This window comes from Hemiscyllium ocellatum, chromosome 39 (assembly GCF_020745735.1).
Source record: "Hemiscyllium ocellatum isolate sHemOce1 chromosome 39, sHemOce1.pat.X.cur, whole genome shotgun sequence".
NCBI lineage: Eukaryota > Metazoa > Chordata > Chondrichthyes > Orectolobiformes > Hemiscylliidae > Hemiscyllium > Hemiscyllium ocellatum.
The window spans coordinates 9,887,952-9,911,651 of NC_083439.1; the positions used below are offsets into that span (position 1 = coordinate 9,887,952).

General features: G+C 43.0%; 1 protein-coding gene across 2 annotated transcripts in view; it reads left to right on the forward strand.

Moving 5' to 3' along the window:
- The first annotated feature begins 8,871 nt into the window (after positions 1 to 8,871).
- The window catches only part of LOC132834406 (synaptic vesicle glycoprotein 2B-like), a 54,443-nt gene continuing 39,614 nt past the window's right edge, over positions 8,872 to 23,700 (forward strand). The window contains exon 1 of one of the 2 annotated variants that reach the window (XM_060853302.1): positions 8,872 to 9,409. In XM_060853302.1, coding sequence (XP_060709285.1) covers positions 8,872 to 9,409 — 538 coding nt within the window. The remainder of the gene's footprint in view (positions 9,410 to 23,700) is intronic. The other variant, XM_060853303.1, reaches the window with a different exon arrangement.

The window sequence follows — 23,700 nt, forward strand, 5'->3', positions numbered from 1 at the left end:
GCCTTGCATGGAGCCCAGTAAAGAATAGTAGAAAGTGAGGACTGCAGATGCTGGAGACCAGTCAAACAGTGTGGCACTGGAAAAGCACAGCAGGTCAGGCAGATTCAAAGAGCATTCCTGATGAAAAGCTTATGCCCGAAACATCGACTCTTCTGCACTTCGGATGCTGCCTGACCTGCTGTGCTTTTCCAGTGCCACACGTTTTGGCCCAGTAAAGAATAGCTGAGTGGGTAATTAAGTTATCAGGTGGACCTTGGCATCTGCTCGTAGGCTCTTGATTCAAAAATGAATTGTATTTGCGTGTGAATAATTTGAAATACTATGTTTTGGGCATAACTGGGCTGACACAGTATTGCGCACTTGTACTGACTGAAAGATTGCCTCAAAAAGCCTGAAAAACAGTGAGTCCTGGGGAGGGCGGGGACACAGAAGCTCTTGTTAATCTCCAATGCTGATGCTTCTGGAACGTGCTGGAAATCAGAGTCGAGAATTGTGGAGCTGGAAAAGCACAGCTGGTAAGGCAGCATCCGAGGAGCAGGAGAGTCGACGTTTCAAGCATAAGCTCTTCATCAGGAATGTGGGGGGGGTGGAGAGATAAATGGGAGGGGGAGGTTGGGGCTGGGAGGAAGGTAGCTAGGAGTGCGATAAGTAGATGAACGTGAGGGGTGATGGGTGAAAGTTCAGAGTGGAGGGTGGAGTGGATAAGTGGGAAGGAAGATAGACAGCTCCTTGTTGGGAGCTAACTGATTATTCCAATGGAACCTCCCTCGAATCCTGGCAGGAAGCTGCTGGAATGCCAAGTAGGCTTGACCACTATCTCTTTCCTGACATTGTAAAATGGAAGTGTCAAAGATGGTCACCTGATTGTGTCAGCCATGGCTCAGTTGGTACCCCTCTGACCTCTGAGGTACTACCTTCAAGACACACTTGCAAGGGAAAAAACATCTAGGCTGACCTTTCACTCCGGCACTGAGTGAGTGCTGTTTTATTGGAGGTGACATCTTTTGAACAAGATGGAAAATCAAGGCCTGATCTGTCTAAGATGGGTAAAGTTAAACATCGCACAACACCAGGTTATTGTCCAACAGGTTTATTTGGAAGCAGTAGCTTTCGGAGCGACGCTCCCTCATCAGGTGGTTGTGGAACATGCTTAGATGGATGTATAAGATCGCATGGTACTATTTTGGAGAACAATAGCGGGGAGGGTTACACTGTTGTTTTGGCCTCTATTTATCACTTGCTCAATATCATAAAAGAAGTGATGTTATCACATTGATTTTTTTTATGTGATCTTGCTGTGCAGACATTGGTTGTCACATTTCCTACTACTTTACAGGGGCTACATTTTATTTTTACTTTGTTAGTTATGAAGCATATCTGGTATTCAAGAAAAGCACTGACTCCTCCCTTGGGGAACTGTCCATGTGGACTTTGCACATTCTCCCTGAGTCTGTGAATTTCCTCCCACAGTCCAAAGATATGCAGACTGCGTGGATTAGCCATGGGAAATGCAGGGTTACAGGGATAGGGTGTGGGTGGGTCTGGATGGGATGCTCTTTGGAGGGTCGGTGTGGACTCAATGGGCTGAATGGCCTGTTTCCACACTGTAGAGTTTCTATGTTAAATGCAATAGAGTGGTACTGCCCCTATCTCTGGACCAGTGGATCTCATCTGCAATGGAACAGTGCCATAACTTGTCCGAGCTGTTCCTTAAATGGCAAGTTTTTTCGTAGAAAAAGTACTGCTGGAGGGGAAAGCAGAATTAGTACAACAGCAGCAAGTTGCATTTGTATAGCACCTTTCATGTGGGAAAATATTGCATCTCTGAAGCATTATCAAACAAACTTTGACTCTGAGTTACTTAAGAAGATAGCAGGACAAGTGACCAAAAACATGGCTGGGGATAAGTTTTAAGAAATATCTTAAAGGACAAAGAGGGAGAAAGGTGTAGAGAAGGAAATTCAGAGCTATGGTCTCAGGCAGCTGATGGGGGTGACTGATTAAAAACGGGGAAAGCGCAGGAGACAAGAGATTCAAGAAATGAGATATTTGTGAGGGCTGCAGGGCTATGGAAAGCTCGATCAGTCCAAGGGGAGATCTGAAAACTGATGAGGCTTTTAGAATTGAGGCTTCACCAGTCTGGAGGTCATTGTAGGTCGCGACAAGATAGATGACGTGGAAAATAGAAAAATATTTTATCGCTGTGTAGGAAACTGCCTGTAGGAGCCAGGCACATTGTTGATATAGAGAGAATTTTGCTCTGAGCCAGTGATATCCCATGAGTGAATAATAAGAACTTTAGGCGATCTGGAACTGCTTGATACTGACACTTGGCTGGTGATGTGGCTGGTTTTCCATTTTAACAACACCGACAGTTCTCACCTTATCAACACAGAAGATTAAAGAATAAACAAGGACAGCCGCTGAGCAGCGCTTAATTAACCAACAACAGTTCTTCCCGAACGGAATAAATTAAGAAACCATTTGGGGAGTTCAGAAAGCTTCTGCGACGTTGTATAGAACACCTCCTGGGATCCTTGCGTTGACATAATTAAAGGCATTTCATTGTGAAAATATGTTTGGCCAAAATTTTATGCGATGAAGATAAAATATGAGTTTTTCTCTCATATGTAGCATCATGTGTAAATGACTGAAATACAAGCACGATGCGCATATTAAGTCTTTGCAAACAAATGCAAAGTAGGTTGCTGGGAAATCTTGATCAAAAGGGCAGTATCCCTTTAAACAGTAGCAGAACAGATGCATCTGTGTATTAACAAAAGCTTTCTGGAGGCATAAGCCACCCCCATAAATGCAGGGAACCAGCAATGAATCAGACAAGCCTTTGCTGTAGATGTGATTGTAATCATTTTAAAAATGACAATAATTTTATCATTTCACAGAATCAGATTTTTTAAAGAGTTTTTCTCTGGATTGTTCATGTGGCATAGGTGATGACACTCTTCAGATGATTCTCTCACATTTCAATAAAGGACAGCTGTGGCCTAATATCTGCTCTTGTTGTAGTACAGTGCAAAGGTAATGACAGATTGACAGTACCCAGTCTAGCTGTGTTACAGTAGACACAGAATGACTTCTAACAGCTCTTCTAGTTTGGCACCGCTCCACAGGTGAAAGCTGTCAATGATTCCATTGACCTTAGTGAGTAATTTTGAATGTTATTGTTACAAATTATTTTAGTTGTTGCATTTTTGATAGATTGCTTTTATCCAAACTTTGCAAACCTTCTTGGCCTCAAATGTGAGATAGGATTTTGGGGAAGTATCTGGACAATGAACAGCAATCCCCCTTTAGTGATTGTTTCTAGATGTTCTCACCATACATTGGGAACATTTAAGCGACTGCTGGACATGCACGTGGATAGCAGTGAGTTGAGGAGTACGTAGGTGAAGTTACTATATTTAACATTACGATTAAATCTCGGCACAACATCGTGGGCCAAAGGGCCTGTTCTGTGCTGTACTTTTCTATGTTCTATGTTCTATTACCATTTTCAGAAGTAAAGAAATTGGCATCGGACTGAATTTCAAATATGAAACATGTAAAGGCTATGTTGGACTTTATTACAAAGCTTTGTTTAGTACAAAGAAGTCTTGCTGCAATGGTATTTCGATTTCTTTTAGATTTAGAACTATTTAACATTGTCACGTGTACCTAGATACAGTGAAAAGTGTACAGGGCCTCGCTGAAGGCACACATGGCGTTTTGGTCACCTTCTCTAAAGAAGGAAAGGCAGATACATTGCCTCAAAACCAATAGTCTTTAGGCTGAAGCTTTTGTGCCAGAATTTGGCTTTTGCCAGTTTTCAGGTCCAGCACATTGGATGGTTCAAACCAGGTGAGGTCAAGGGTCACGCAGAGCACAGGAATGAGCTGGCACACAGAAGTGGTGAAAGAGACAAGAAGTGTGGTGCCGTGTAGCATCTAACCAACTTATCCAGTTTGGAGGAACAAATTACTGCAGATGCTGGAATCTGCACTGAGAACAACAAAAGCTGGAGATTGCAGCGGATCAGGCAGCATCTATGGAGAGAAAGCAAGCTAACGTTTCGAGTCTAAAAGGCTCTGATGAAGAGAAATGTAGACTCAAAAAGTTAGTTTGCTCTCTCTCCATGAATGCTGCCTGACCCGCTGTGATCTTCAGCTTTTATACAGTTTGGTACATTTTGATCGAGTAAAATAACAAGATGTGTGGTCTGTTCTAAAAGATATCCAGTTTTCTGACAACTTGGGAGTTTAGACAGGCAGTTTCAAGAGAACGTACCTGCACCTGCATTAGAGAATGGCTGAACAATGATTTGCTAGATTGAAACCTGTTATGAGAGCACTGACCCATGAGGAGAAATTCAGTAAATGGGCTACAATCTCTAGAGTTTAGGAGAATGAGAGCAGATCACATTGAAATATAAAATTCTGGGAGCATTTGACAACCAGTTTCTCCTGGACTAAGGATGGTGATCTTGGGATATGGGGTCAGCCATATAGCACTGAGGAGAAATTGAGTTCTGAGGAAGGGTCACTTGACCTGAAACATTAACTATAATTTCTCTCCACAGATGCTGCCAGGTCTGCTGGCTTTTTCAGCAATTTCTGTTTTTCTTTCTGATTTAAAACATCTGCAGTTCTTTCGGTTTTCCTAAGTTGAGAAGATTACTTTCCCATTCTACTACCTCATGAGCATCGTCAACAGATTATGTCTGACATCCAACAATGTCACATTGTTACTAATTTAGAAACCACATAGAGAGAAATAATATGGGTGCTGCTGGGGAAGATGGAAATATTTCACTAGTCCACAAGGGAAGGGAGTTACACCCTTCTGGGACTGAGGTTAAAAATATTGAAAAGGCAGGGCAGGGGTCTTTTCTGGACATAACACCAATTATATATGACATGGGAGTTCTTAATATTGGTTCTAAGTGCCAAAATGTAAGAAGCCTTTGTTTTATCAGCATTGACCTTGATGAGCACAAAGCAACTGCTAGATCTTAGACATTGCATTTAGAAATGCAATCAAATCCGAGGGTTCAGACAGTTTAAGATACACTCTGATTTAATTGGAACTTTGGCCTCCCTTTGGTTATCTATAGTTTAATTATTGAAACAGGGCTTACATTAATGTGAAGCTGCAGAATAACATTGGTGGTCTAATATTCTTGTGTGACAAGGCTATAGATGATCTGATAACATAATGATTTTTAGTCATAAAAGCGCACTTCTTTTTACATTTGCAACTGGTTTGGGGAAATATCTTCACATTTGGTGTGATCTCTAATTTGATTGAGGTGCTTAAATTGAGGACAGAAGTTGATGGGATAGACACAGAAAAACCTCTTGCCTCTGGTGGGATTTGAAAGTTTTCAGATAGTGGTTGCTAATTTTTCTGAACTGAGCAATATGGAAGATAGAGGAGTAAATGAGATGGAGGTATGGGTCAGTGATGATCTATTTTAATGGTGGAACAGATGGAATAGCCTGTTCTTACTCTGATGTTGTTTGTTGAGAAACATATGCCTCAGAGGCAAGTGTGTAACAGTTGAGTAAAATAATCATTCAGCCAGTTGGTGGTGGTGAACTTGAATATGGCTGCAAAGGGAGACATTCTGCTTTTCATCATGTGTTCATGAAAAGGAATATGTTCTTGTCTTGCTTCTTTTTGGAATTATACAAGCAGTTTGGGGAAATTACAGTTTCCTGTTACTTTCTCTATAGCAACACTTCAGCCAATCACAGCCAATATTGTTGATCAATCAGAATCCCTTTCCTTCTGTAATATAATTCTTGAAATCATTTGAAATTTGATAAAAGTCACATGACACCAGGTTATAGTCCACAGGTTTATTTGAAATCATGAGGTGCACCTGACAAAGAAGACAGAGGGTGGTGGTGTAGGGTTGTTTTTCAGACTGGAGTCCTGTGATCAGTGGAGTGCCACAAGGATCGGTACTGATTCCTCTACTTTTTGTCATTTGCATAAATGATTTGGATGCGAGCATAAGAGGTACAGTTAGTAAGTTTGCAGGTGACACCAAAATTGGAGATGTAGTGGACAGTGAAGAGGGTTACCTCAGATTACAACAGGATCTTGACCAGATGGGCCAATGGGCTGAGAAGTGGCAGATGGAGTTTAATTCAGATAAATGCGAGGTACTGCATTTTGGGAAAGCAAATCTTAGCAGGACTTATACACTTAATGTTAAGGTCCTAGGGAGTGTGGCTGAACAAAGAGACCTTGGAGTGCAGGTTCATAGCTCCTTGAAAGTGGAGTCGCAGGTAAATAGGATAGTGAAGAAGGCGTTTGGTATGCTTTCCTTTATTGGTCAGAGTATTGAGTACAGGAGTTGGGAGGTCATGTTGCGGCTGTACAGGACATTGGTTAGACTACTGTTGGAATATTGTGTATAATTCTGGTCTCCTTCATATTGGAAAGATGTTGCTAAGCCTGAAAGGGTTCAGAAAAGATTTACAAGGATGTTGCCAGAGTTGGAGGATCTGAGCCATAGGGAGAGGCTGAACAGGCTGGGGCTGTTTTCCCTGGAGCGTCGGAGGCTGAGGGGTGACCTTATAGAGGTTTACAAAATTATGAGGGGCATGGATAGAGTAAATAGGCAAAGTCTTTTCCCTGGGGTGGAGTCCAGAACTAGAGGGCATAGGTTTAGGGTGAGAGGGGAAAGATATAAAAGAGAACTTGAATATGGACAACATTTTCACACAGAGAGTGGTACGAGGATGGAATATCCTGCCAGAGGAAGTGGTGGAGGCTGGTACAATCGCAACATTTAAGAGGCATTTGGATGGGTATATGATTAGATTAGATTAGATTAGATTACTTACAGTGTGGAAACAGGCCCTTCGGCCCAAAAAGTCTACACCGACCCACCGAAGCGCAACCCACCCATACCCGTACATTTACCCTATTACCTAACACTATGGGCAATTTAGCATGGCCAATTCACCTGACCTGCACATCTTTGGACTGTGGGAGGAAACCGGAGCACCCGGAGGAAACCCACTCAGGCACGGGGAGAACGTGCAAACTCCACACGTATGAATAGGAAGGGTTTGGAGGGATATGGGCTGGATGCTGGTAGGTGGGACTAGATTGGGTTGGGGTATCGGGTCGGCATGGACGGGTTGGACCGAATAGTCTGTTTCCATGCTGTACATCTCTATGACTCTATGATTATAACCTGGTGTCATGTGGCTTCTGACCTAGTTCACATGAGCCCAACCCCAGCACCTCCACATCATGGCTGCCATTTGAAGTTTGGTGTTCTTGCATTTCTCCTGGTGAGTGCAAAAATGAAAAGCTTCAACAAAATATTTATTCTAAACTTGTGACCCTAATACCTGTAATTGATAATTGTCAGGTTGTTCTTTGAGATGGGGGGTGGGGGCATTCAAGTCAAGCACTTGATTCTCATTCAACATCCATTTACATGCATCCTCCAGCAGGCACAGCAGCCTGCAATAGGAATGTTGGCTGTTTTCTCTCCTCCTTGTACAACTCTACTGTCATCTGTTGTAGCACCTCCTCATGTTGGGGTAGACAAAGGAGACCAAATGGACTGCACCTATTCCTATTGCCAGCCCAGGATCAGAGCACAATGGGGATTAGATTAGATTTTTTAGATTAGATTAGATTACTTACAGTGTGGAAACAGGCCCTTCGGCCCAACAAGTCCACACCGACCCGCCGAAGCGCAACCCACCCATACCCCTACATTTACCCCTTACCTAACACTATGGGCAATTTAGCATGGCCAGTTCACCTGACCCGCACATCTTTGGACTGTGGGAAGAAACCGGAGCACCCGGAGGAAACCCACGCAGACACGGGGAGAACGTGCAAACTCCACACAGTCAGTCGCCTGAGTCGGGAAATGAACCCGGGTCTCAGGCACTGTGAGGCAGCAGTGCTAACCACTGTGCCACCGTGCCGCCCACATTTGTAATTCAGAGACTAGTAAAGCTGTAAAAACAAACAATATACTTTGATGAACGGGATCTATAAATGATCCAACAAAAACAGAAATTGCTGGAAAAGCTCAGCAGGTCTGGCAGCATCTGTGAAGAGAAATTAAATCTAACGTTTCAGAATGAGGAAGGGTCACCGAACCTGAAACATTAACTCTGATTTCTCTGCACAGATGCTGTCAGACCTGCTGAGATTTTCCAGCAACTTCTGCTTTTGTTCCTGGTTTACAACATCCGCAGTTCCTTTGGTTTTCCTCTATAAATTACCCATTATGTTTGAAAAAAAAATTATCCCCTATCTATTTAATTTAGGCTTTGCATTTAATTAAATGGATTGGAGATTCCACCGTATGTAGATTTTTATTTGCAGCCTCTACGGACTGTCAGTTTGCCAGACAATCTTAACAGCTTAATCAGAGATGAGATTGGAAAGAGACAGGTTGTGAAAGTAACTCATTTCATTTCCAATCTATGCCTTGAAGTCAGCTAAGTTTATTTTCTTTTTCTTCTTTACTGCAGAAATTGACCATTTGGACCAGTCAATGAGAGGTACTGAAGCTCATCCATCACTTCAAGACATCGATAGAACCGAATAGTAAAGGATTTTATAGTCGCAAGACTTGCCCTACAATTTTCGGGTTTACATGAGCATTTCTCTCAGAGGCATGCAGTAACCTCATTGTAGAACTGAAAAATAGTGAAGAATTTCAAAGTTCTTACAGCATCAGTGTCCCGCTAGGAAACCTGCCGAGGAGAATTCAAACAGTGGCGTGGCTTGTTTTTGACAGTGAGATCAATTGTGATTTATGCAGACAAAACTATGTACATGTAACTGAGGTGTCCTTCACAAGAGGTCTATTTTCCTGTCAGCACAATGGACGACAGATTTGGGAATAATTCAAACTTCTTTCAAGGAGCCAAGGATATTGCCTATGAGGTGAAGAGGCATGGTAGGATGCAAGACTCTTTTAGACGGTACGAAGGTGGTGGGGAACATGCCTCACAAGATGGCGGATATTACCACAGTGATGATCCCCATGCTCAGGAAGATGCTGACAGTGATGCCACAGAAGGGCATGATGAAGATGACGAAATCTATGAGGGGGAATACCAGGGGATCCCACACCCAGATGATATTAAGGCCAATCGGATGGCAGCAACACAACCTATTTCTGATGAGTACAGGGACCAAGCAGATCTCATTGCTGAACGTATGAAGGATGAGGAGCAGTTGGCACACCAGTACGAGTCAATCATTGAGGAGTGCGGACATGGACGCTTCCAGTGGACACTCTTCTTTGTCTTAGGCTTAGCACTGATGGCTGATGGAGTCGAAGTGTTTGTGGTCGGCTTTGTACTTCCTGTTGCCGAAAGGGACATGTGCATGTCTAATTCCAACAAAGGAATGCTGGGTAAGTGGTACCACAGGGATATTTGGTACAGTGGGAATCAGGGGGAGATAGAGGTGGAGTGACAGAGTCACTGGATTTGTGGATATGGCCAATATTCTGAGTTCGAGTCCAATCATAGCAGCTGGTGGACTTTGAATTCAATCAATTAATAAAATTCCAATGATTAATAGAAAAACTGGCATTAAAAGCTCGTGTCAGTAATATTGCTATGAAGCTATCATCAATTTTCATTTAAATAAATGGTGAGCATCTCTGGCTGAGTCAGCATTTATTGCTCGTGTCTATCACACCCCACACACAGCATCTCCACCACTCCACACACCATTCTCAACCCCACACATATCAACCCACCCCCATGTCCACACACAAACACCACTCCTATCCAACCCGCTCCCACACGCAAACGATCCCCACACCTCCACACACCATTCCCAACCCCACACATACCACACCCACCCCACCCCAAAGAAACACCAATCCCACTCAATCTCCAGACACACCACCCCATACCTCCACACACCATTCCCCACCCCACATATATCATCCCCATCCCCAACGCAACACACACACCACCCTCACCCTTCCAAACAACATTCCCAAACCTCCCTTAAAAGTATCACCCCTACCCTCCACACCTACCATCCCCACCCGTCACAAACAACAACCCCAACCCCAACTCCCATAAGCATTGCCAAGCCCTCCCTCACACTCTTCCTGTTCCTCCCACATCCACCTTCTCTGCCCTTCACACATATCTCCATCTCCTCCCTTCTCACATGTTCTTTCTCATTCAGACTCTCATCCCCAAAACCAGGTGCTGGGAAAATCCTGCTCCAAGAGTCTAATGTCAGATTAGATAATGACAACAGGACACCATCCACATTCTCTAGGCTGATAGGTGGAGAACAACAGCTGAATGAGATCTGTGAAAGTTCCTCAAATCCATGGAATGTTAAACTCAACTTGACTGAGAGAGTGAGAGAATGCTGGTCTGGGAGAGTGAGAGGATGCTGGTCTGGGAGAATGGGAGAAAGTTGGTCTGGGAGAATGGGAGAAAGGTGCCCAAGTAAGAGAGCAGTTTCTCTCTCACTAACCTGCACAAATAAGACGCAGCATCATTTCAGGTTAATGTGTGATGATGCAGCACTTTAAGTCTTTAAATACTCAAGAGGTTAAATAGTTGTTTTAAACAATAATGCGATAGAGGTACTTTGAATGGTTAACACCATTTTAACAAGAGTGAAAACAATATTTTGCTGTCCGTGTAGGAGCTCATTAAAATGATGGCCAAATGCCCAGACTGTACAGAGAATGATCTGTGATGTGAGCTCTCAGCTCTCCTATTGATTGAGGAGAATAATAAAAATTATCTGGTAAAGTACCATCTTCCATTTTATGTATTGACAACCAAGCAAATAAATTTTTGGACCTGTAGTACTCTTAAGTACCTTGGCCAAAGTGGAACATAATGAGATTGTGATTGCAGAGTGCCTCAAAACCACTCAATAGTTTTCGAGCAGCATTGCTGTAAAGTCAAATAAAGGTTGGGACAGATTGGCTTTCCTCCCTGGGGACTGGGCATTGATGTGAATTAGAAGTTGTCCTTTCACCTCGAGCTTTTGGATCCAGCCAGTCTGGTGAGTTAGAAGCATTCTTGTCCTTCTAAGGGAAAGTCAATACCTAGTGGGCATGGAACACAAAGCCCAGAATTGCTGTAATCTCGTATTAATCTGGACAATTCATGCTCAGAAAAGCTGTAGGAAATGAGGCAAATGCTATCTTGAGTTCGAGACAAAAAAACTGCAGATGCTGGAATCCAAAGTAGACAAACAGGAGGCTGGAATGCATTACTGATGCAAAATGGGATGCTGTTCTGAATTCGGGATTGAAGATCTGTTGATGGTCATGCAGGAAGCAGCTTTTCTTTAATCTCGGTGTACTCATGGCTCACACGTTTAATCTCTCCTGAATGTTTTGTTTAAAAGAACTGATTTGTACATTTTGGATGTACGTTCGAGTTAGGAGCAGGAATAGGCTAATAGTGATTGTAGGAGAAAGTGAGGACTGCAGATGCTGGAGATCAGAGCTGAAAATGTGTTGCTGGAAAAGCGCAGCAGGTCAGGCAGCATCCAAGGAGCAGGAGAATCGACGTTTCGGCATGAGCCTGAAGAAGGGCTCGACGTTTCTGAAGAAGGGCTCATGCCTGAAACGTCGATTCTCCTGCTCCTTGGATGCTGCCTGACCTGCTGCGCTTTTCCAGCAACACATTTTCAGCTCTAATAATGATTGTAACCTCAACTCCACATATCTTTCTACTCCCGATGTCTTTTCACTCCCTTGTTGAAAAAGTATCTATCCATCTCTGTCTTCAAAAATTTCAAGGACTTGGCTTCCACTTCCTTATGAGGAAGAGAGTTGCAAAGACTCACGATCTTTGTAAGAAAAGAATTGCTTCATCTCTGCTGTGAATGAGTGGCTCCTTATTTTTAAATGGTAACCCCCTAGTTCTAGATTCTCCTGTAAGAGGAAACGTCCTTTCCACAGCCACATAGGAGCCTATATGTTTCAATATAGTAATTGCCATCGCATCCACATGAGTCCATTCCCTTCACCACCGAGTCTCTGCAGCAGCTGTGTGTACAATCTACAAGATGCACTGCAGAAATTCATTTCGGCTCCTTTTGACAGCACCTTCCAAACTCATGATCAGTTCTGTGTAGAAAGACAAGGGCAGCAGATACATGGAAACACCACCATCTACAAGTTCCCCTCCAAGCTACTCACCATCCTGACAAGGAAATTTATCGTTGTCCCTTCATTGTCACTGGATCCAAATCCTGGAATTCCTTTCCTAATGATATTGTGGGTCTATCTACAACAGGTTGAATGCAGCAGTTTAAGATGGCAGCTCACCACCACCTTCTCAAGGGCAACTAGGGAGGGGTAATAAATGCTTGCCAGCCGGTGACACCCACGTCTCACAGGTGAATAAAAGAAGTTCCTTCTTAGTCTGCTAAACTCCAGTCGGTACAAATTCAACATTACATGACCCATCCATTTCAGGTCTTAGTGTGGTAAGCCTTCTCTGAACTGCTTCTTCTAACACATTTATAAGCTTCCTTAAATAACAATTCCAATCCTGAGCACGAACCTCCAGTACTCCAATCTGTATACAGACAGCACAATAAGCGGCAGTCACTTCTCATTTGAATCCATTCATTTCGATCCTTTCAGACTGATGGGATGAAAAGGTACTTTATTCTGTTGGCTGCAAGTTTCCTTGTTTAAAGTAAACTTCATCCCATAATGTACTGGGCAATAACCATACCCTTGCAGCCATTATATAGAGAAGGCCATTATCCAGAATAGGAATTTTTAAAATCAACACAGGCAATACTGTTAAACACTCAGCAGGTCAGGCACCATGTGTGGAGAGAGAAGCAATATTTAACATTTAACCTTTCATGAGAAGTGGAGCACGTGAAAGGATAAATAGCTGATATAAGAGAGAGACAGTGATGGGAGGAGGAAAGGGGAAAGACTGAGAGACGATGGAGGACAGGATTGATTTTATTCTACAAATGATGATAGAACAAAATAAAAGTAGGCAGTAATCTGAAAAGTAAAGAAACAAAACATATGTCTGGAGGAGATGAAAATAGTCACAGCAAAACTAGACTAGGAGCAGGAGGATATTTTTCCTTCATAGATTCATGCCATGAAGCAAATAGACCATATATAGTATTCAATAATAACAACAACCTCTGTTTCAGTGATTTGGATGCATCTCAATATGACATCCTGGTGTCCTGAATAAGGATTTATCTCTATTTGAAAGAGCTGTCCAATTTAGTCCCAAGCCCAGCTTTAACCCTTAACCCTGAAAATTAGCCCTTCAAATATATGCCCTAAAAAATTAGGGCCAAAAAAAGGGCTAGAAAATTAGCCCTTTGAATATTTATATAGAATGTTCCTTACAAAACATTATGGAGCATGTACAGAATTTAGCCATTCAGCCTAAATGGGTCATGTCAGTTTTTTTGCTACACCTGAGCCTCGTCCATCTCTGTTCATCCAACCCTCTTCCATCCCCATGTCCTTAATTAGCTTCCTCTTGAATGCACCTCTGTTACTTGATCTAGGTACCTACTGTGATAACAGGCTCCACATTCAGCTTATAACCTCCAAGTTTTAGTACACGCTTTTTGCACTTTCTTCATTCTTTTATGATATTCTTTCTAGGGAATGGAATTTAGAACTGTTCATTGCATTGCAATCTTGGTTTAACCAACGGTTATATTAGTTTAAAATGCATTTCCAATCCTATAATCCTCTTGCAAGGATGCCTTCCTTGAAGAAGCTCTCTTCCTCCCTCTACAAGGATTTCAGTGAGTCTCTCTCTCACTGCACCCCCCAGGTACCTCTCCGCCCCCACCCCACTCCGGCCTATCACCCTCACCTTGACCTCCTTCCACCTATCCCACCTCCATCGCCCCTCCCCCAAGTCCCTCCTCCCTACCTTTTATCTTAGCCTGCTTGGCTACTCTCTCTCATTCCTGATGAAGGGCTTATGCTCGAAACGTCGAATTCCCTATTCCTGAGATGCTGCCTAACCTGCTGTGCTTTAACCAGGAACACATTTTCAGCTGTGATCTCCAGCATCTGCAGACCTCATTTTTTACTCAATCCTATAGGTGAACCCAAATATGTGTTAGCTTTGCTTTTATTAACCTGTATCACCATGTTTAATGATCTCAGTATTCGTACCCCAAATTCCACAGTTCCTTACCATGATTTAGATAGTCATTGTCTGAGGTGTATGGGACCTCTTTACTCTTCATATGTCATTCTTATTTTGATCAACCTGACTGGACACATTATGACACATCTCTGGGCTAGGTGGGTCTTGAATCTAGACCTCTTGACCCAGAGGTAGTGACACTACCACTGTGCCACAGCAGCCTTTACTTTGTGCTTATAGTGAATTTGTAGTGAATTTTCTAATTATACACCACTTTGACAACTAATTGGAAAGAGTTTGGTGGAGTTAAAAAGATGAGGTCTTTACAATTATCAGTCTATCAGCTATTGTTAACACAGTTATTTTGTTTGCTGCACAAATCTCAAACGATATACTCCTCTGCAGAGTAGAATCACTTTATTGTTAGTAGGTTCATTCAAAACTGGTGACATCCTGAGAAACTAACAAGGCAGTTCATTCCCTTGATATGATTCCCAGTAGAAGGCAGGAGATCAATTATATTTATTATGCAACTTTGTATAGCATGAAAATAATACAGAACAGTGATTTTAAAAATGAGATAGTTATTTGATGTGCTGTACTGTGGGTTCTCTGGGTCTTCATAGAATCCCTACAGTGTGGAAGCAGGCTATTCAGCCCACTGCATTCACACGAAGCTTCCAAAGAGCATCCCACCCCACCCCCAGCCCTGGACACTTTAGCATGGCCTATCCACCTAACCTGCACATCTTTGGACTGTGGGAGAAAACCCAAACAGACATGGGGAGAATGTGCAAACTCCACACAGACAGTCTCACAAGGGTGGAATCGAATCCAGGCAACTTGGTCCAAACATTGCACTAATTGTTAAACCATGTTCATGATTACATTGTACGTGGTGATAAAGCTACAGAGCAACATGCTTCGGTTTGGATAGGCTCCAAACATGTTAGGAGCATGAGTAAGATATTTGGCCCCTCAAGCCTGCTCCATCGTTTACTAAGACGATGACAGTTTTGATTGTCACCTCAGCTCCATATTCCCACTTACCCACGACGACATCTCACTTGCTGACTAAGAATTTATCAGTTTTTTGCCTTGAAAATTTTCAAAGATTCCGCTTTCCCCCCCCCCACTTGAGAGACAGCCTTCCAAAAAACACTAGCATACGCACCGGTGAGGTCACGGTGAGGTCACAGTTTAGCTCGGAATCTCATCGACGTGTTCATTAATCTTTATTTCTCCAGCTTTTGGCCAAAATAATGCAATCCCAGCGTAAATTCCGTTAAAATTAGCACTACCTTTAGGAGCTTTTATTCTCTTGAGTTTTGGATCAAGTTTGTTTGCGTGGTGCCAAATATAAACTCTATAAAGTGATTATTCCAATCTGGGAATGCAATCAGGTTTATGGGCAAGGCCAGTTTTAAACCAGTTTTTAAACCAGTGTGCAAAACTGTGGAACTGAGTTTGTGCTAGACATCATTTGTATTTGAAATTCCTTGGTTTACTGGGTGAATTGTGCTGGACACACCAACACAATCAAACAGAAACTTTTGCCCTGGATTTCTACATCTCATTGCAAGCTTCATTGGCCACATTTTAAGTTTGAGACTGTGGGTTCAAATCCTTTAGGGACCTGAGATACAATCTAAGCTGAAACCCTCAATGTCAACAAAACAAAAGAGCAGGTCATTGACTTCAGGAAGCAAGGTGGAGGGCATGCCTCTGTCTGTATCAATGATGCTGAGGTGGAAGTGTTTGAGAGCATTATGTTCCTGGGAGTGATGATCACCAACAATCTGTCCTGGTCCACTCATGGTCAAGAAAGCATAACTATGGCACCACTTCCTCAGGAGGCTAAGGAAATTTGGCATGTCTGTAAAGATTCTTAATGATTTTTATAGATGCACCACAGAAAACATTCTATAATGGCTTGGTATGGCAACTGCTCTGCAAGGGCTGTAAGAAACTAAAGGACGTTGTGAACATAGGCTAGTCTATCACACATACCGCCCTTCCATCCGTTGACTCCATCTACATTTCTCACTGCTGCAGGAGGGAAGCCAATATCATCAAAGACCCCTCCCACCCCGGTTAGAATCTCTTCCAACCTCTTCCAGTTGGGTAGAAGATATAAAAGCTGAAACACATGGACCAACAGGTCCAGGAACAGCTTCTTCCCCACTGCTATCAGACTTTCTAAATGGACCTATCAGATTTTAAATTTAAATGTTGATCTCACTCTTTGTGCACCCTCTCTTCAGCTGTAACATTATATTCTTTGTTCTGTTCTATTACCTTCGAGGAGAAAGTGAGGACTGCAGATGCTGGAGATCAGAGCTGAAAATATGTTGCTTTCCAGCACTCACTTTCTCCTCGAAGATTTTTACCTACTGCGAATCCTCTTGCAAGGATGCCTTCCTTGAAGAAACTCTCTTCCTCCCTCTACAAGGATTTCAGTGAGTCCCTCTCTCATTGCACACCCCAGGTCATTTCCTCTGCACAGAAGCATCTCCAACACCCCTCCCCCAAGTCCCTCCTCCCTACCTTTTATCTTAGCCTGCTGGACGCACTTTCCTCATTCCTGAAGAAGGGCTTATACCTGAAACGTCGATTTTCCTGCTCCTTGGATGCTGCCTGACCTGCTGCACTTTTCCAGCAACACATTTTCAGCTCTGTTCTATTACCCTAATGCACCTTCTATGGTGTGATCGATCTGTACAGCATGCAAAACAAAACTTTTTGCTGCACCTTGGTTCATGTGACAATAATAAAGCAAACCAAAAAAGGAGAAATGTTAAACAATCTGCTCTAATAAATAGAAAAATATGACTCAGTCCTATTGAAAGAAAGGTGGAGAGTTTTCTTAAAATCATAAAATCCCTACAGTATGGAAGCAGGCCATTTAGCCTGTCAAGTCCACACCAATCCTCTGAAGAGCATCCCACCCAGACCCACTTCATCCCAATATTTTCCACAGCTAACCCACCTAACCCTGAACAAGATGGGCAATTTAACATGGCCAAATGACCGAACCTGCTCATCTTTGGACTGTAGGAGGAAACCCATGCAGACACAATGAGAATGTGCAAACTCCATACAGACGGTTGCCCAAGGGTGGAATCTGGGTCCTGGCAATGTATGGCAGCAGTGCTAACCACTGAGCCACCATGCCACTCCTTGGTTCACTTTCTCCCTCTACTAAGATGAACCAATACACTAACTGATAACTCCTTAGGTAATTTGTAGGATCTTGCTGTATACAAGCTGTTCACTATTTGCTGATGGAGGAACAGTGGTAGCATTCTAAAAGTAACTGATTATACATTTTGCAAGTAACCTCTGAAAAAGATTTCATTCACCTCAACCAACATTTCTCCTACCATTGAATTTTGCCACTGTTAATCAAGTGGGTATGGTTCCCTATATCATAGGCATGTCGTCTTTCTAAATTCTTTTAATGTGTTATAAGACGTATGATAAAAACAGAGTATCACGGTCATGACGATAGATCATAATGCCCAGATAGCCTAAAAACATTTCATTACAAAGGGCAGAAGTTTTTTTTGGGCGATGTGCCAGTTTTGTTGAAGTCCACTATCTTTCTGCATGCTTTTGGGATTTTCTGACTGCATTTGGTGACTAACTACCCCACATGGTGCCCCCTTGCCCAATTCTATCCCCATCCTACCACTTGCCAGGCCGGGAACAACCTGTAGTGCCAGGATATCCCAGGATGCATCCTTGCTTTGCACCCAGCCAATCACAGTCAGTCCAGAGCTGCCTTGCACTGTGCCTGACACTTCCACCAGACGTTGCAAAGAAAGGGAAATCATCATTCCACTTTGTGGGTCGAAACCCAAAGGTCCTGCTGGAGGAGGTGGGAAGTTTAGTTAAAAGATGAAGCAAGTTGTTCCCAACATTGAGATTAGCCTCGCTGAACACTTTTTAGATTAGATTCCCTACAGACTGGAAACAGGCCATTTGGACTTGTTATACTGCTATCTTACTCACCTTACCCCACACTTAGATTAGATTACCTACAGTGTGGAAACAGGCCCTTCAGCCCTACAAGTCCACACCGACGCTCCGCAGAGTAACCCACCCAGACCCATTTTTCCTCTGACTAATGCACCTAAAAACCTGTGGACAATTTTGCATGGCCAATTCACCTGACCTGCACATCATTGGAATGTGGAAGGAAACCAGAGCACCCAGAGGAAACCCACACAGACACAGGGAGAATGTGGAAACTCCACACAGACTGTCACCCACGGCTGGAATCAAACCTGGGACCCTGGCGCTGTGAGGCAGCAGTGCTAATCACTGAGCCACCGTGTCACATGTTCAAATCTCTAAGGTTCTGCCCAACATAATTTTTAAAAAGAAAACTTAGTGCCAAAACTTGACTGAGAATGGAAATTCTGAACAATGTAATTCTGTGACAGTCTGCATGACCAGTGTGAACTATCCACAGCCTTGAGGGGCATCATGGAATGTCACACCTGGCAGGTGTCAAGGAAGCCTCACAAAGAGAGACTTCAAAAGGCTGAAGTATAAGACAAACTAATTTCTTCCTCTCAGAAGTACAACATTGAGACAGAGAGAATACGATCAAGAAAGACATGTTCATTTTTATCCTTTCCGGAATGTAGAAACTGAAACCTGTAGTCTGTGTGTGGTAGTGGACTTTCATGCTAGTGTGTGTGTACTAACATGCTATGAGGGTCACAGCTTGGTGGCAGGCATTAAACACTCCAGCATTGCAGATGAAAAGGTAAAGGCATTCTCCTACTCTGAACACTGCTGGTCATTTCACATCAGGGAGAAACAGAACAAAAGAATTTAAGCTAACTGCAAAACCAAGAGTATCCGTCAATGTCAGTGTTACCAGCATCATCCAGTGGAAGATCCACAACAGAACATTGTCTGCTTTTCACAGAACTCGGACTGATCCATATATGTGTTTTGGCTTTTATCTTTTATGTGCTTGCCTCTTATTTTTAATTTACATGTATTGCATTTTTATGTCTTCTAATAGAGTTATAGAGTCATGCAGCACGGAAGCTTATCATTCGGTACGACTAGTCCATGCTGAACATAATCCCAAACTAAACTAAGCCCACTCGCCTGCTCCTCTCCCATATCCCTCCAAACTTTTCCTATTCATTTATCTATCCATATGTCTTGTAATTGTACCCACATCTGTCACTTAGAGTCATAGAGCTGTACAGCACGGAAACAGACCCTTCGATCTAAGTCGTCCATGCCGACCAGATATCCTAAATTAATCTACTCCCATTTTCCTGCACTTGGCCCATATCCCTCTAAACCCTTCCTTTTCATGAACCCATCCAGATGCCTTTTAAATGTTGAAATTGTACCAGCCTCCACCACCTCTCCTGGCAGCTCATTCCGTACATGCACCACCCTCTGCGTGAACAAGTTGCCCCTTAGATCCCTTTTTATTTCTTTCCCCTCTCACCTTAAACCTATGCCCTCTAGTTTTGGTCTCCCGTATCCTGGGGGAAAGACGTTTGGTATTCACCCTATCCATGTAACATGAGGGCTCATAGTTTTAAGCTGGTTGGAGGAAAGTATAGGAGGGATGTCGGAGGCGGGTTTTTACACAGAGTTGTGAGAGCATGGAATGCGTTGCCAGCAGCAGTTGTGGAAGCAAGGTCATTGGGGACTTTTAAGAGACATGCATATAGTCACAGAAATTTGAGGGTGCATACTTGAGAATCAATGGTCGGCACAACATCGTGGGCTGACGGGTCTGTTCTGTGCTGTACTGTTCTATGTTCTATACTAACAGAATGGGCTTAATTCCTATCATCAGCTGAGTTCACTACCTGCTTTCACAACTTTGCCCTTCACATGAACTGTGGTGACCCAGTTGACCCTGTCTAGTAAGAGAGCAGCCTTATAGTCTTCTGAGATTAAGGTGATGACTACTACTATGTAACTGCATGTTGCAGTTGTAAAATGTAATATGTTCTGACATCTCGGCCATCGACTTTGTTTCTCCTCAAAGACACACAACAGCATTACTTCAAGGTGTCTAGCAATATGCATCATCACCCTGAGCTGTGTCTGATACAAAACAATCTTCTATTTCAGAGCAAGCTTTGCTGATTTGCTGGAATAGATTGGTTCAGGAGTGGCTCAAGTGTGAGGTGAAGAAACTATTAACTGGCGGAATCATCAGAGATGGTGAAATGGTTTTGGAATAGTCTCCTCTTTGCTGTTCCTTTTGTATTTCCTTTTGACTATACATTAGTGAACCATTTACAATGGATAGAAATCGAAACCATTGACTTTAATGGGAATGATTTTCTGCTACATTGAACTTGACAAATTTGTATTGATTGATGTGATGAGTCAATGACTCTGTTGTTTCACCAGGCTACATGAGGACAGGAAGTAATTGAAGTGGACTGTGCTCTATTCTCATTCAATGACCTATAAGACCATAAGACATAGGAGCAGAAATTAGGCCATTCAGCCTATCGAAACTGCTCTGCATTCAATCATGGCTCATATGTTTCTGAACCACAGTCTCCTGCTTTCTCTCTGTAACCCTTGATCCCCTTGACAATCAGGAACCTATCTACCTGTTAAATATACTCAATGATCTAGCCTTCACAGTCTTCTGTGGCAGTGAGTTCCATAGATTCACCACTCTCTGGCTCAAGAAGTTTCTCTGTATCTCAATTCTAAAAGGTCATGACTTTATTCTAAGGCTTTGCCCCCGGGTCGTAGTCTCTCCTACCAATGCAACATCTTCCCAACTTCTACTCTGTCCAGGCCATTTAGTATCCTGTAAGTTTCAATTAGATCCCCTCTTATCCTCAGAATTCTTTCCAAAACTTTGCTGACCACAGACTTAAGATTGACTGGTCTGTAATTTTCTGGGATTTCCCTATTAGCTTTGAAGGTGGCATGGTGGCTTAGTGGTTAGCACTGCTGCCTCACAGCACCAGGATCCCAGGTTCGATTCCAGCCTTGGGTGACTGTCTGTGTGGAGTTTTCACATTCTCCCTGTGTCTGTGTGGGTTTCCTCCCACAGTCCAAAGATGTGCAAGTCAGGTGAATTGGCCATGCTAAATTGCCCAAGTGTTAGGTGCATTAGTCAGAGAGAAATGGGTCTGGTTGGGTTACTCTTTGGACGGTTGGGTTGGGCTGAAGGACCAATTTCTACATTGTAGGGAATCTAATCCTTCTAAACTCCATAGAGTCAGAGTCCTCAAACATTCCTCATATGTTAAGCTTTTTATTCCTGGGACCATTCTCATGAACTTCCTCTGAATCTGGTCCAGGGTCAATACATCCTTCCTGAGATCTAGGGCCCAAAACTGAGCGCAATACTCCAAATGTGGTCTGACCAGAGCCTTATAAAGCCTCAGAAGTACATCCCTGCTTTTATATTCGAGTCCTCTCAAAATAAATGCCATCATTGCATTTTCCTTCCTAACTACTGACTCAACCTGCATGTTTATCTTGAGAGAATCCTGGACTAGAGCTCCCAAGTCCCTTTGCCCCTTCTACTTCTGAATTTTATTCCCATTTAGAAAATAGTCCACGCCCCTATTCTTCTTATCAAAGTGCATGACCTCACACTTTCCCAAATTGTACTCTATCTGCCACTTCTTTGCCCACTCTCCTTACCTGTCCAAATCTTCTGCAGTCCTTCCCACCTCCTCAATGTTACCTGTCATTCTACCTAGCTTTGTATCATCTGCAAATGTAGCCAGAATGCCCTCAGCATGTTCATCTAGATCATTAATGTATAAAGTGAAATATTGTGGTCCCAACACTGACCCCTGTGGAATACCACTTGTCACAGGCTGACATCCTGAGAAAGATCCTTTTATCCCCACTCTCTGCTTTCTGCCTGACAACCAATCTTCTATCCATGCTGACACCTTGCTTCTAACACCATGGGTCCTTACCTTACTCAGCAGCCTCCTGTACGGCACTTTATCAAAGGCCTTCTTGAAGTCCAGATAGATAACATCCATTCGTTCTCCTTGATCTAACCCGCTCACTACTTTTTCAAAGAATTCTAGCAGATGTGTCAGACGTGACCTCTGCTTGATGAAACCAGGCTGACTTTGCCCTATTTTACCATACACTTTCAAGTATTCGGAAATCTCATCCTTCATTTTGGACTCCAAAATCTTACCCATGCCTGAGATTAGGCTAATCGGCCTATAATTTTGCATCTTTTGCCTTATTCCCTTTTTAAACGGGTTGACATTAGTGATTTTTCAGTCCTCTGGGATCCTCCCTGACTCTAGCGATTCATGAAAGAACACCACTAATGCCTCCACTATCTCTTCAGTTATCCTCCTTAGAATTCCAGGGTGTAGTCCATCAGGTCCAGGTGATTTATCCACCTTCAGGCTATTCCGGTTTTCTAGCACCTTCTCCTTGGTGATGGCCACCATACTAAGCTCTGCTTCCTCATTCTCCTGAATTTTTCGGATATTACTTGTGTCTTCCACTGTGAGTATGATGCGAAGTCATTATTCAGTTCCTCAGCCATTTAATTAATCCCCACTACTATCTCTAACAGCATCATTTTCTAGTCGTCCAATGTCCACTTTTACTTTACTTTTGCCCTTTATATATCTCAAGAAACTCATACACTCTTCCTTTATATTACTGGCTAGCTTACCCTCATATTTAATCTTTTCCCTCCTTATTTCTATTTTTGTTGCCCTCTGTTGGTCTTTGTTAGCTTTGCAATCCGCTGGTTTCCCACTGCCCTTCCCCACATTATATGCTTTCTCTTTTGCTTTCATGCTAGCCCTGACTTCCCTAGTCAACCATGGTTTCCTCATCCTCCCTGTACCATGCTTCTTTTTCCTCAGGATGAATCTTTGCCATGTCTCCTGAATCACTCCCAGAAACACCTGCCATTGCTGTTCCAATGTCTTTCCTGCTAGGCTCCTCTTCCAGTCAAATCTGCTCAGCTCTTGCCTGATGCCTCTGTAGTTGCCTTTATTCAGCTGTAATACCTTTACCTCTGATTCTATACTCTCCCTCTAAAATTGCAGAATAAATTCAATCATATTATAATCACTGCCTCCTAAGGATTCCTTCACCTTAAGCTCTTCTATGTTAGGCACAAACCGTAAAGGCTTGTAGTGGGCACAGGGGCTCCACTCCACTGAGTAACCCAGCTTTTTGAGAGATTCTCCCTAGTGGTGTAGCTGTGGTGGACACAGACCCAGGACAATGATGTGATTGAGAAGATGATGGGAGATGTTTTAGACTCTCCAGCTTGATATTGTCCCTTGATTGTGACCTTGGAGCCCCCAAGTGGAAAGGTGTCCCAGCAAACCTGGAGAACAGACTTGTTCAGCAACCTTCTTCAGATCTTCAGAAATGCCCCAACAATATTTTAGGTGATTGCTGAGGGGGTGATTAATCCAGAATCCCTGGTAATGTTCTGGGGATCCGGATTTGAATCCTATCATGGCAGATGATAGAATTTGAATTCAATTTAAAAATCTGGAATTAAGAGGCGAGTGACCACGAA